Source organism: Bison bison, unplaced genomic scaffold (genome assembly GCF_000754665.1).
Source record: "Bison bison bison isolate TAMUID 2011002044 unplaced genomic scaffold, Bison_UMD1.0 scf7180017864144, whole genome shotgun sequence".
NCBI lineage: Eukaryota > Metazoa > Chordata > Mammalia > Artiodactyla > Bovidae > Bison > Bison bison.
In genome coordinates this window covers 1,082,590-1,096,516 of record NW_011494716.1, presented here as the reverse complement: position 1 = coordinate 1,096,516, position 13,927 = coordinate 1,082,590, and the positions used below count along the sequence as shown (strand labels likewise).

The 13,927-nt window shown below is 42.8% G+C and overlaps 1 protein-coding gene across 4 annotated transcripts in view; it reads right to left on the bottom strand.

The window, feature by feature from the left end:
* Positions 1 to 7,394, bottom strand: part of CLUAP1 (clusterin associated protein 1) — a 30,542-nt gene extending 23,148 nt beyond the window's left edge. For 3 of the 4 annotated variants that reach the window (XM_010840383.1, XM_010840384.1, XM_010840382.1), the window contains exons 1-4: positions 6,858 to 7,394; positions 4,088 to 4,199; positions 2,966 to 3,050; positions 636 to 815 (exon numbers count right to left, since the gene is read on the bottom strand). In XM_010840383.1, coding sequence (XP_010838685.1) covers positions 636 to 815; positions 2,966 to 3,050; positions 4,088 to 4,199; positions 6,858 to 6,879 — 399 coding nt within the window. In that variant the 5' untranslated portion in view covers positions 6,880 to 7,394. The remainder of the gene's footprint in view (positions 1 to 635; positions 816 to 2,965; positions 3,051 to 4,087; positions 4,200 to 6,857) is intronic. The other variant, XM_010840385.1, reaches the window with a different exon arrangement.
* Positions 7,395 to 13,927: the final 6,533 nt, after the last annotated feature.

Below are 13,927 nucleotides of genomic sequence, written 5' to 3'. Positions count from 1 at the left end.
TCCAGCACCTCAGCCCCTCCCTCTTCACCATCCATCACCCGTTCAGCCCATCTGACATGCCGCTCCTTCTGCTGTGCAGTTCAGTCTGGCTCCCCCAGCGGAGCCGCAGGAACTGAGGAGCCTGTGCTTGCTCACGCCTGTACCCCCAGCACTTGAACATAAATAGCTGAATTCATTGTCCCTTCTGCTTTGATCCAAATGCTGACAAGCACAAAACTGGGTCTTCCCTGGTGGTTCAGTGGTTAAGAGAATCTGCCTTGCAATGCAAGCAATGCGGGTTTGATCCCTAGTGGGCGCACTAAGATCCCACAGGCTGTGGAGCAACTAACCCCGCACGCTGCAACTGAGCCCATGAGCTCTGGAGCCCAAGTGCCACAACTAGAGAGTCCACGCACCACAATCGCAGACCCTGCTTGCCATAGCGATGATCCCCTTGCCACACCTGAGACCCAACAGGGACAAACAAATTAAGTTTTTGAAAAATTAAAAAGCAATGCTGATTAGTGAGCTCAAAACTGACAAACGGCCCTCAGTCAGGGAGTAAGGAAAGGGGTGCTCCTGTATTGCTATATTCCAGTTCTGAGTCTGAGAAATAAACATCCCATCTCTCACTACAAGCCCTGCACTGTCCTCACCTTGGAGCCAAGATCAAACTTGAACTTGCTGACGTCTCCCTCTGCTCGCTCAGAGCCCTCCATGCCTTTGGTCTTCATAGCGTTGTAAAGGACAGAGGTGATCTTCAGCAGTTCTTTCACTGCGTACCCGTCTGCCTGATAAAGCTTCTTGGTATTGAGTTTTATATGTGCCTTGGTGGCCTATTTTCAGGCAAAAAAAAAAGTTCAAGATCCTTTCCATGTAAAATTAAACCAAAGCCCATGTAGGTCATTTGAAAATGTCTCTGCCAACAATTGGTACATAACCAAAGCATATTAAGAGTCCAACTTTCAAGTCACTCTTATATTGTGAGTGGGTACACAGCCTGGTACAATCCTGATGGAAAGCAATTTGGTAAATGACAACAAGATGATAAATGCACCTATCTTCTGACTAAGAAACTCCAATCCTAAGAACTTATGATAGGAATATACATTGTCACAAACAAAACTGCGTGTACAGGTTATCTGTTACAGCACTGTTTCTAAGCACAAAAGTTACCAACAACCTAAATGCCAACCTGTATAAATTATACAACTTACGGTATAAACAGGCAAGCAACACTACTCAGGTGTAAAAGAGATGAAGAAATTCTGTCTTTATTTGAAAAGTTCTCCAAAATATACTATTACATAAAGACAAGATTCTAAACAGAGGTGCAGAGTATGCCACCACTGGTGTAAAAGGAAGGAAAAAGAGTATATATCCTATTTGCTTAAATATGCCTAAAGAAACTGAGGAATATTAAAAACAGTGATTACTGGGAATGGAACTGGGCTGATGGCAGACAGAACAGAAAGTCATTTTACTCTATATTGTTTCATGATTTAAAAAAATTTTTTTGAGCCATAAAATATATTGACTATTCAAAATAAGTAAATAAAATTCTTTAAAAAATCTGCATGCTATTTTAATGACATTAGAAAAGTATTGTCTAGCAGCAGTCCTTCACCTGTCTGCTCTCCTTCTGAGAGTGTATCTTTACTTAAATAAACTATCACTTTACTTTCTTAACCTCTCAAAAAGAAAAATATCTGTATAAAATTTTGGTCCACTTTCTTCTCCTTTAGATCTACCATTCAAATGTATACAATTTTATTAAGTAAAAGCAGAAGCATATAGTATCTGACATGAGAAATAAATACTCCACATCACTAAATTAATAGAGCTTAACTGAATTAGGTGTGTTCTTTATTATTTCTCAGAAACAGTAACTCATCTTTCCTACTTTATTTTCCTTTACTTTTATTTATCTAAGTAACTATGTAACATGTGTCTCTTTTCCTCTATCCAGTAATACAAATGTTACATAAGTGTAATTTATAACATCAATAACTAGATTTATCATTAGCCTTCATGTTCAATTCCTCTTATCATATGGTATTTCCGTAAAAACTTCATATATTTCAGTCAACCTTATGTTTTCCAACAAAGATTATAAAAAATTAAGATGTTAATTTAAAAACATTATTAAAATTTCAGACTAAATAACACTGGGCCCATTACTGGGAGTGATGTCACGAGAGGCCCTTGGACAGCTACTGCTTCAATCTCAAAACAGCTTCCTTTGGGCAAAGCAACCTGCGAACCTTCTCTTATAGAAAAGCTACCCTGGAAAAATTATTTGTAGGTGTCATTGACAGTATGGAAGTCATTTATGTCAGTCGGCCGAACAGCTGTTTTTACATTTGTGAAGTCACAGCCTCCTGCTCCGGGGATTTCACCCACGTTTGTCAGAGCATGCTCAGCCTCTTCTGCCACCCCTCTCTGGCCGACGCTGTCCATCTGCAGGGCGCACACCTAGATCTAGCGGACCTGAAACGTGTCCCGTCGATAACACAGCCTGACCGCACGATGAACGGCCTTGGGGCTTTCGCAGTGCTGACCGCCTTTCTGGTCAAAGGCGACATGGCTAACCCTTTTCTCTCACTGCCCCCCTGAGACAACTACCCTGTATACTGCCACCCCCGGTGCCTCACGGGACTCTCACATTCTTAACAAATCATGAGTTAAAAACAAAGAATTCAGAAAACGTTGTTGGTAAAATGACTCCACAGACAGTGCTAGCCATCACCAGATGAGACGTTAAGAAGCAGCCTTTCTGTGGAGAGTAAAAATAATCGTATACACAGTAGAGAACTATCCAATTATGTGATAACCTTTGTGTAGTAAAAATTGTTTAAACTTTTAAAAATGGCTCCACAGAAATCTGGTAATGGAGAGTGTTAAGAAAGCTGAAAGTAGCTCTAATTAGGCTCCATCTCCTTCCGATGCATTTAATTTTACAACTCCATCAAAAAACTGAACTCACCATGAACTGGGCAATTGCCTTAATGAAGAAAACTCGGTCTTGTTCAGTCTCGACATCAGAAGGGATGTCATTCTGAGGTTCGTACCTATCGTAGAGACAGAGAGACAGAGAAAGACACAAGTTAATTAAGCTGAAAGTTCAAAAAACAGAAAGTAAACTGGGAGTTCAGTGGATCTGTAACAGGAAGCTCTCTGACTCCCCAGCTAAGGCAGTAAGAGTAAGAAAGACCTCAAAAGCAACTCAAAATACCAAACAACCAAGAGAACAAATCGTCACCAAAAAATAGGTTTCAGTTCAGTTGCTCAGTCGTGTTCAACTCTTTGAGACCCCATGGACTGCAGCATGTCAGGCCTCCCTGTTCATCACCAACTCTCAGAACTTACTCAAACTCGATGGATGCCCATCGAGTCAGTGATGCCATCCAACCGTGTCATCTTCTGTCATCCCCTTCTCCTTTGCCTTTAATCTTTCCCAGCATCAGGGACTTTTCAAATTTCAAAAACCAAATCTGGGGCTTACAAAATTGAATCTATATCAGACAGCAAAGTTTAATTAAAATATCCAGAACTATTACTCTGACTGACAGCCCTTGACTCAGCAGTGGTGCCAGAGGTCCTTTCTTCAAGTTACTGATGACATGCTGGGGTCAGCAGCCTGCAGCCCTTGGCCTTCTCCTGTACAGCTCGCAAGCTAAGAAAGGTTTTTACATTTTTAAAGGGCAATAAACAATAAAACACAAGGAAGCCTGACAGAGATCTTATGTAGCCTGCAATGCCTAAAATCTTGATCATCTCCTTAGTAAGAAGTTTGCCAATCCTAAGCCAGATACTCAGCACGATGTGTGAGGAGGTCCTGTCGATCCCTGATGAAGTGAGGGGATGACGAGTGTGGACCAGCACCCCTGTCAGCTTCCTGCTGAGACAGTCTTTTACCACCTCCTGGTACACTCCCTTTTCCCACAGCACTCCTTAACACTCATCTGACTTTTAACAGGTTACAGCCTAGCCTGTCAAATTTTGTTGAACTTTTCCTTTTGCTTCACAGAAGTATCCATTTTCTAGATGGCTAATGAATAACATCTCGAATCTATTCTTAAACCACAGTAAAGTGCCCGGTTCTAACCTTTTCACAAGCCAGAGAAGCACTTCAGATACAAGCCCAAAATTTGGGGTGCGGAAGTTTTCCATGGAAATGTGTCGAGGGTATCCCAAGGCTCTCATCATCTCTGTAAAATCTGTCCAAGGTAAAAAAAACACAGTGTCGTCAGCTCCTCCTCAAATATCAGCTACTTATCAGCAGATACTTCCTTCGTTTTTCTCTTCTTACTCCCAATCTACTGACACGTTTATGGACTATTTATCAACTCTCTAGGAGAAAAACAAAAAGGAGATAAAATTGCTAACCTGCTTCCTGAAAAATGTTTATTTGAGTTCAGTGGGAGAACTGGAAACTACGTTGAAATACGGTTTAGGAATTGCCTGTGAATTTAATTTCTCTTTTGGGTATCTCAACTATCTCCTGGCTATCTTTCTCTTCACTAGTCAAAATGAGAAATATCTGGTCTTACCAAATGCCATAAAGAAAAACATTTTAAAATGTTAACCTTTTTTTTTGCGGAGGTGATGGTGGTAGGGTAAAATTGATGTCTTTGTGTTACTTAGATGGATGCTCAAGAGAATGATTGAACTACAGAGCAAAACTTGGCTGTACTATGAAACAGACTAAGGAACAGTAATACTAACACTTAATACTGCAATCACTAAGTTTTAAGCAAGACTTGCAAATAACATCCTTTTAGTTCCCATGATGTGCCAAGAATGCTTCTGACTAAATAATGTCTGTCTTCACTCTTCTTGAAGGTGGATATTCAAAATGTCCCAATGACATTCACAATAGGCTACCTGGTCATTGGAGATTAGGCTGAAATTCACCAGACAACAGAAGAGAAAGTACAAGCAGCGGAAAGAGCAGCAGAGGGCCTCTGCCATTGTTTGGGGGTATATTTAAATACAGCAATGGAAAATAAAGCAGCAGCCCTCCCACCACATGGTGAGGCCTAAACACTTCCTCTTACTAAGTAGTAGCCAAACTCTGTTAATTCTGCAGTATCATCATCAAAAGGAGACAAGTAAGATTCTTATCATGAACTGCCTAAAGCAGGCATTCATTTAAGGTAAAAAACGTTCAGAAATCCTTTTGTATGCTTTTCCCAAAACAACTCCATTCAGTGTCCCTTAGTAGAAGGCTGGCAGGGAGGAGAAACATGTCTCTACAACATAAGGTCTCCAAGAATGTCCAAGTCCCAGAGGGGAGAGATTCACACAACAGTGCTGCTGCTGCAGCTAAGTCACTTCAGTCGTGTCTGACTCTGTGCGACCCCAGAGACGGCAGCCCACCAGGCTCCCCCGTCCCTGGGATTCTCCAGGCAAGCACACTGGAGTGGGTTGCCATTTCCTTCTCCAATGCATGAAAGTGAAAAGTGAAAGTGAAGTCGCTCAGTCGTGTCCGACCCTCAGCAACCCCATGGACTGCAGCCTACTAGGCTTCTCCGTCCATGGGATTTTCCAGGCAAGAGTACTGGAGTAGGGTGCCATTGCCTTCTCCGCACAACAGTGCTAGTAGGCATCAATAAACTGTGATGCCTCTTCCTATATATTTACATTATAGAGCCCTTCACAACTGAAAGGAGTAATCTTTAATGGGGAAATTTCAGGCACTGGCAACTATTAGAAAATTGGCCTTAAAGAGGCCCCTCAAATCACACCAGAGAAGGCAATGGCACCCCACTCCAATACTCTTGCCTGGAGAATCCCATGGATGGAGGAGCCTGGTGAGCTGCGTCTATGGGGTCGCACAGAGTCGGACACGACTGAAGTGACCTAGCAGCAGCAGCAAATCACACCGATTGGCAACACCTGCTACACCTGTGCAGGTGGGGCCAGTTCCCTGAACTGCTTCAGATTCAGAAAACGATAGCATATAAAAGGCAAGAGATTGATTCACACAGTCCCACGTTTTGATCCTGATTTCCACCCAGTTCTAGCTGTATGATCTAAAGCAGCTATTTCATCTCCCTGCCTAAAGTATTCCATCCAGGAATGACTCACCTCACTGTAACAGTGAGGACTAAAGTAAAATATTAAATGTAAAATATTTGCTTTGTAACAGATGTTCCCCAGAGCGGTGATAACTAGTTCTGTAATCCACATTTTTCCACTTCCCCACGCTCTTTGCAAAGGTACTTGGGTTCCCTTCTCCTCACCAGCCCCTTTTAGAAAGGGTGCAGGCTTTGGAGGTTAGACAACACGATTTCACACTCCAGCGCCAGCTCTTACCACCTATGTCCCCTGACCGAGGGACCTGACGCTCTGTGCCCATTTCCTCGCCTAAACATAAGAGAACTGCTGTTCAGAGGAGTAAATGAAATGATGGACACACACAAGACAGTAATCAACTACCTGAGAGATCACAAAAACTCGAAAAATTTTAGCCTCAATCATTATTCACCAGCCCCCTCTTCGATTCTCTTGTTCGCTTCTCGGAACTCTAAGCTAACCCAGCTCAAAATTGGTCGCTTTGGAAAACGGTGGTTTGCAATACAGTAGCGAACAGACCCAAATCAATTAAAATTACATAAAATTAAAACTTCGGTTCCTCAGCCGCACTGGCCGCATACACATCTACAGCCTCCCATCATAGCAGAAAGCGCTATGAGACAGACTGGGGCGCTCAGCCTGGCGGGGGGCGGCTCGGGTCAGGGGCGCCCCTGATTGCAGAGGCCCCGGAGGGGGACTTCGGCGCGAGAGCCTCGGCGGGGCTCAGACAGGGAGCCGGGGACCGAAGCCCCGAGTCTCGGGAGGACCGCAGGTCACATAGGGCAGGGATGCCTTACTGCGGAGATCACGGAAAGACATGGCGCTCAAGTGCCCAGGATCCCGAAGTCTCCACGGCTAGCTCCTTAGCCCTCCTGGGTTTCTATGGCAACGCACGGAGTCCCCGACGGCGCGCAGCCGGGGCCAAAAAGACTGGAAGCAAAGCAGACCGGGCCCTGTGCGCATGCTTTGTATGTGCCGGAGCGAAGGCGGCCGGCAGGCGGCATAAAACGCGACGCTGAGGAAGCGGGTGTGGCGTCAAAGTTCCCTTCACACACTTTGCAGATATTTGCACTGGCCGACACGCTCTGAGCACCTAAGTGCCTGTGCAAGGCGGTCTACATACTACTTTTCATTCCCGCCTAAATTCCTCCAGAAAGGATGTACACGATATCACGAAGCCAGGTCTCCCTTTTGAGTCCTACGCCCGGCACTCTTTTCTCTGGCATGTGTAAAACGGTTGGCCGCGCCCGCATCCGAAGCGCCTGCAGCGGGAAGCAGTTGAGGCCACGGACTGCAAGGTGAAAGCCAGAGCAGACCGAGGGGCGGCGAGTAGGCCGAGCCGCAACCCGCGCATGCGCAGCGGGCTCGGACTTTACGACAGGCCGGAAACCGGCGCGCCGGGGGGTTGTCCTGGCAACTGTGAGCTCCGAAGTTTGGAGCCGGTTTTTGCGCGCAGTGGAGGGAGGGGGCGGATCGGGGATGTACCGCGCCTACCCCGTAGCCAGATCAGCTGTGGTCTCGGTTGGGAGCACTTTCTACCCGGCTGCCACGGCTGGGGACAGGCAACCGGAAGGGCTGGGGAGGTGAAGTGAGCTGAGCCCAGAGCGTGGACGAAGAGGCACTACCAATGCTAAGATGCCCTCCGCCCCTGTATTGGTTTTAGTGAAGTAACAGACACATGAATGCGCTGACCTTAAAGATTCTCAAAATAGACCCGCACATACATGGTAATTAGGATAAATAAAGCCCTTTAGTAGAGAAAGAATAATCGTTTTAGCAAATTATCTTGGAACAATTGGAAATGCAAACAAATGAACTTGCATCCTTACATGTAAAGGGTAAAAACGATGACTTTTCTAGAAGAAAACTTGGAAAGCTTTGTGACTGGGTTAAACAACAAGAGCCCTTAGATACAATACACTAAAAGTGTCATCCTTTAAAAATGTTTTTTAATGAATTGGACTTCATCAACATTTAGAACTGCTCTTCAAGACACTTTTTAAGAAAATGAAAAGGTAAACCCACAGTCTAAAAGAAAATATTCACAAAACACAGCTGATTAAAAAGACTTCTGAAACACATAACAAACTTTCAAAACTCACTGAAGAAAACAATGAGAAAGCAGATCAAAAACTTAGTTCACAAAAGATATGGCAAATGTCAACAAAAAATTAGTCCAGCTAAGAAACGCATAAATTTATTCGAGCCAACCTGAGGATTATAATCAGGCAAGGAGTCTTTCAGAAAGCTCTAAGGACGGTCCAAAGAGGAAAGGGGTGAAGCTAGTATCATGTGATTTTAAGTAAGGGGTAGGTGCAATCAAGGGTACAACATTGTAGAGGTTTATTGCTATTAACAAGGAACAGACATTTTAGTTAATGGTTTAGTTCTTTTCTAAGTAGGCAAGATATAAGAAACTGAATTCGTACAATTTTCTCCTGAAAATACCTAACTATCTGAGGGCAGTTCTGCCAGTCTTCCGAGAGCACAAAATGCCTCATCCTGATCTTGGCCCTGAAGTTCCTTCGCTGTGTGTTGTATGTAGGTCAGTGACTGTAGTGGCAAATGACTCAATTGTAGAACTGGAAGGTGGGTAACATTCTTGGTTTTATAATCTCCTCTCTTTCAGTTTTAATTTTGACCAAGGCTTAGAGACATTTCATGACCAGTTTGTCACACAGCAATAGGAATGTTCACACCCAGGTCAAGCAAGGATTTCACTGACAGGCCACTCAATGTGCTATTATTGGACTGTTTAACAGTAGCCAAAAGCATCTGGACCATCTTGCCTATCTCTCTAGTCTGTTATGGTTCAGGAAATGGTTTTCTTTTATTGCTTCTTCCCATATCTAGAGTTACACTATTACAGTCATCAACTTTGGGAATTTTCTGGTGTTCCAGTGGCTGGGAACAGAGGAGGGAATTCCCTGGTGGCTCAGTGGTAAAGAATCTACCTGCCAATGCAGGAGACATTAAGACTTGGGTTTGATGCCTGGGTCATGAAGATCCCCAGAGAAGGAAATGGCAACCCAGTCCAGTATTCTTGCCTGGAGAACCCTATGGACAGAGGAGCTTGGCGGGCTACAGTCCATAGGGTTGCAAAGAGTTGGACATGACTGAAGCAACTTAGCATGCACAAGTAAGTATTGAAATTAAGAACTTCCATTAGGTGTGGCCCAGTATCTCCCTAGGTTGTCTGACCCAGTCTGTCTGCACAAATCGCTGTCTTTAAAATACTGTTTATATTGGCCTTATACATAAAGTTCACCAAACATACCTGCATAGTGACCCCTGACAGGATTGAGAAAGGAACATTATCTTCTAAGGAGTTACATGGCTGGTATTAGAAGGAGAAAAAGGAATCTTTATAGTTGAGCAGTTTTTCTGCCACTGCAGAGGTCTGGTTAGTGCATAATGCAGACACATAATGCACACTTGAGGGGAGAAGAGGAAGCACAAACGGGGAAAAAACTGATGTTTAAATTTTCCTGCCTTAAAATACTGAGTCTTGTTTTCTTACAAGTAATAAGCAAAGGAAAGGATGCTTAAGATTATTAGTCATTAGAGAAATGCATATTAAAGCACAAGATATCACTAGGCAGTTATTAGAATAGCTAAAACAACAAATCACCACAAAAACCCTGACAGTGCTAAGGGCTTGAAAGGATGGAGAGCACCTTGGACTTTCATACCTGATTGGTGAGAATATGAAAATGTACATCCACTTTGAAAACAGCTGGTACTTCTTACTAAACATACACTTAATATACAGTTCAGCAATCCCTCTCCCAGGTATTCACCAAAGAGAAACGAAAACTACTTACGTTCACACAGAAACCTATGCACAAATATTAAGAGCAGCTTTATTTATAATTTCCCCAAACTGGAGACCACTTGGGTGCCCCTCAACTTAGAAATGGATAAACACATGTGGTACCATGGATTACCATTCAGCAATTTAAAAAAGAAGCAAACTGCTGAAATACCCAAGAACAACGGTGGCTCTCCAGTGCCTTATGCTAAGTGGAAGAAGACAGAGACTCAAAATGCTTCATACTATTGACTCCATTTATATGACATCCTGAATAAGATGAAAATATAGAGATAGAAAACAAATTAGTGGTTTCGAGGAGGAGCTGGATACGTAATAATGTAATAATGTGTGTGGGGAGGGAGTAATGAAACTGTTCTATATCTCGTGGTGGTAATTACATGACAGTAGCTGTTCGTCAAAACTCATAGATCTGGGGCTTCCCTGGTGGCTCAGTGGTAAAGAATCTGCCTGCCAATACAAGAGACATGGGAGATGAGGGTTTGATCCCTCATCTGGGAAGATCCCATGTGGTTTTTAATTATAGGCATCCTCAAGTGTGTGAAGTAGTGACTTAAGTTTGCGTTTCCCCAATGATTTAGGACACTGAACATCTTCTCATGTGCTTATTGACTATTTGTGTATGTTGTTTGGGGAAACATCTATGCAAGTTCACTCATTTTTAAAGTTGATTGTTTTGTCTTTTTGTTGTTGAGTTATAAGAGCTCTTTTTGTGTTCTAGATACTACACTCTAATCAGATACATGATTTGCAAGTATATTCTCTCATTCTATAAGCTGTCTTTTCACTTCTTGAGAGTTTGTGCTTTTTTGCAGCACAAAAATTTTCAAATTTTATAAAGACCAATTTATTCTTTTTCTTTTTTTGCTTGTGCTTTTGTTGTCATATCTAGGAATCCATTACCAAATCCATGGTGATGAACATTTCTTCAAAGAGTTTAGTTTTTGTATGTGGCGTGAGGTAGGGGTCCAGTTTCATTCTTCATTCATATATTTTTTAATATTTTTATGTTATTAATTTTTTAATTAAAGGATAATTGCTTTACAGAATTTTGTTTTCTGTCAAACCTCAACATGAATCAGCCATTCAGTTCAGTTCAGTCGCTCAGTCGTGTCCGACTCTTTGTGACCCCATGAACTGCAGCATGCCAGGCCTCCCTGTCCATCACCAACTCCTGGAGCTTGCTCAAACTCATGTCCATTGAGTTGGTGATGCCATCCAACCATCTCATCCTCTCATCCCCTTCTCCTCCCGCTTTCAATCTTTCCAGCATCAGGGTCTTTTCAAATGAGTCAGTTCTTTGCATCATGTGGCCAAAGTATTGGAATTTCAGCTCCAACATCAGTCTTTCCAAAGAATATTCAGGACTGATTTCCTTTAGGATGGACTGGTTGGATCTCCTTGCAGTCCAAGGGACTCTCAAGTCTTCTCCAACACCACAGTTCAAAAGCATCAATTCTCCAGTGCTCAGCTTTCTTTTTAGTCCAACTCACATCCATACACGACTACGGGAAAAACCATAGCTTTGACTAGACAAACCTTTGTTGGCAAAGTAATGTCTGCTTTTTAATAAGCTGTTTTATAACTTTTTTTCCAAGGAGCAAGCATCTTTTAATTTCATGGCTGCAGTCACCATCTGCAGTGATTTTGGAGCCCAAAAAAATAAAGTCTGACACTGTTTCCAGTTTCCCCATCTATTTGCCATGAAGTGATGGGACCAGATGCCATGATCTTAGTTTTCTGATAGTTGAATTTTAAGCCAACTTTTTCACTCTCCTCTTTCACTTTCATCAAGAGGCTCTTTAGTTCCTCTTCACTTTCTGCCATAAGGGTGGTGTCATCTGCATATCTGAGGTTATTGGTATTTCTCCCGGCAATCCTGATTCCAGCTTGTGCTTCATCCAGTCCAGCATTTCTCATGATGTACTCTGCATAGAAGTTAAATAAGCAGGGTGACCATATACAGCCTTGACGTACTCCTTTCCCAGTTTGGAAGCAGTCTGTTGTTCCATGTCCAGTTCTAACTGTTGCTTCTTGACCTGCATACAGATTTCTCAGAGGCAGATCACACAGTTTGTTGTGATCCACACAATCAAAGGCTTTGGTGTAGTCAATAAAGCAGAAGTAGATGTTTTTCTGGAACTCTCTTGCTTTTTCAATGACCCAATGAGTGTTGGCAATTTGATCTCTGGTTCTTCTGCAGCCATAGGTATACACATATCCCCTCCCATTTGATATTCCCTCCCATCTCTGTCCCCATCCCACCCCTCTAGGTTCATACAGAGCCCTGTTTGAGTTTCGAGCCATACAGCAAATTCCCTTTGGCTATCTATTTTATATACGGTAATGTAAGTTTCCATGTTACTCACAACATATATCCCACCCTCTCCTCCCCTCTCCGAATGTCCATAAGTCTATTCTCTATGTCTCTTTCTCCATTGCTGCCCTGTAAATAAATTCAGTACCATTTTTCTAGATTCTGTATATAGGCATTAGAATACGACATTCATCTTTATTGTTCTGACTTACTTCACTCTGTATAATGGGCTCTAAGTTCATCCACTTCATTAGAACTGACTCAAATGCATTCCTTTTTATGCTGAGTAATGTTCCATTGTGTATATGTACCACAACTTCCTTATCCATTCATTTGTTGGTGGACATCTAGGTTGCTCTTCATTCATATCTTGTTATATCATTATCCCAGCACTCTTTGTTGAAGTGACTATTAGTTCCTCCATGGAATAATCTTGATAATCTTGTTGAAAATAAATTGTCCAGCGATGTATGAATTTATTCTGGGCTCTCTATTCTATTGGAGAAGGCAATGGCACCCCACTCCAGTACTCTTGCCTGGAAAATCCCATGGATGGAGGAGCCTTGTGGGTTGCTGTCTATGGGGTCACACAGAGTCGGACACAACTGAAGCGACTTAGCAGCAGCGGCTCTATTCTGTTCCACTGGTCTAGATCTCTAGTCTTGTGCCAGTTCCACACTGTTTTGGTTACTGTAGTGTTGAATTGTATATAAGAAGTTTTTAAATAGAAAATCTTAGTCTTCAAACTTTTTAAGGTTGTTTTTGGCTTTTGGATTCCTTTGTAATTCCATATTAATTTTAGGATCAGTTTTCCTGTTTCTGCCTTCGAGGCCGTTGGGATTTTTACAGGAATTGCATTGAATCTGTAGATCACCTTGGAGAGAACTGCTGTCTTAATATTAAGCCTTCAATCCACAAACATGGTCTTTTTCCATTTAAGTCTTCTTTACTTTTTTTTGTTCTCTAGTTTTTAGTGCTGTCTTGCACTTCCATGATTAATTTTATTCTTTTTGTTCTTTCCTAGTGTATAGAAATATAGTTCATTGTGTGTGTTGATCACGTGTCCTGAGACTGCTCAACTAACTTATTAGCTCTGATAGTTTTACTAGCTCAAATAGGTTCTTTTATTTCCTTTGAGTGTGAATTAATTTCTTCTCTATATAGGACCATGTCATTTGTGAACAGAGGGAATTGAAAAGTTTAACTTTTAAAGAAATTGTTTCCCACTTTGGTGATATCATTTTCATCCCCCCATCCCCAACAGTATATGAGAGTTTTGGTTTCTCCAAACCCTTCCTCACACTTGGTACAATCCACAGGATACTCCATGGCCTACTCACGGGAAAATGGATGGAAAAGTTAAGGGACCTGCCCAGTCACCCAGAACCACCTTCTTGGCATGCTCAAAGCACTGATACAGGTCTCACCATGTCTGCGTCCCTAAACGTTCATTTTCCACCCACTGATGAGGACAAGGATACCCCAAGAGGTCACCCCAGGGAGTGACTCCCCAGACTGCAAGAGCCAAATCTGTTTTGCATGCCTGTCCCAAGCCAGAGAGACCAGGGACCTTCCCAAGGTTCTGCCCCATCCCCTTGCCCACCTACCACCCTGCCCCGGCTCTGTACATCATCCCCTGCCAAACCTGGAGGTCCAAGAGATGAGGGAGTCTTCCCTGTGACATCACAGAGCTGGTTGCCAAGGGAGCCCTGCAGACC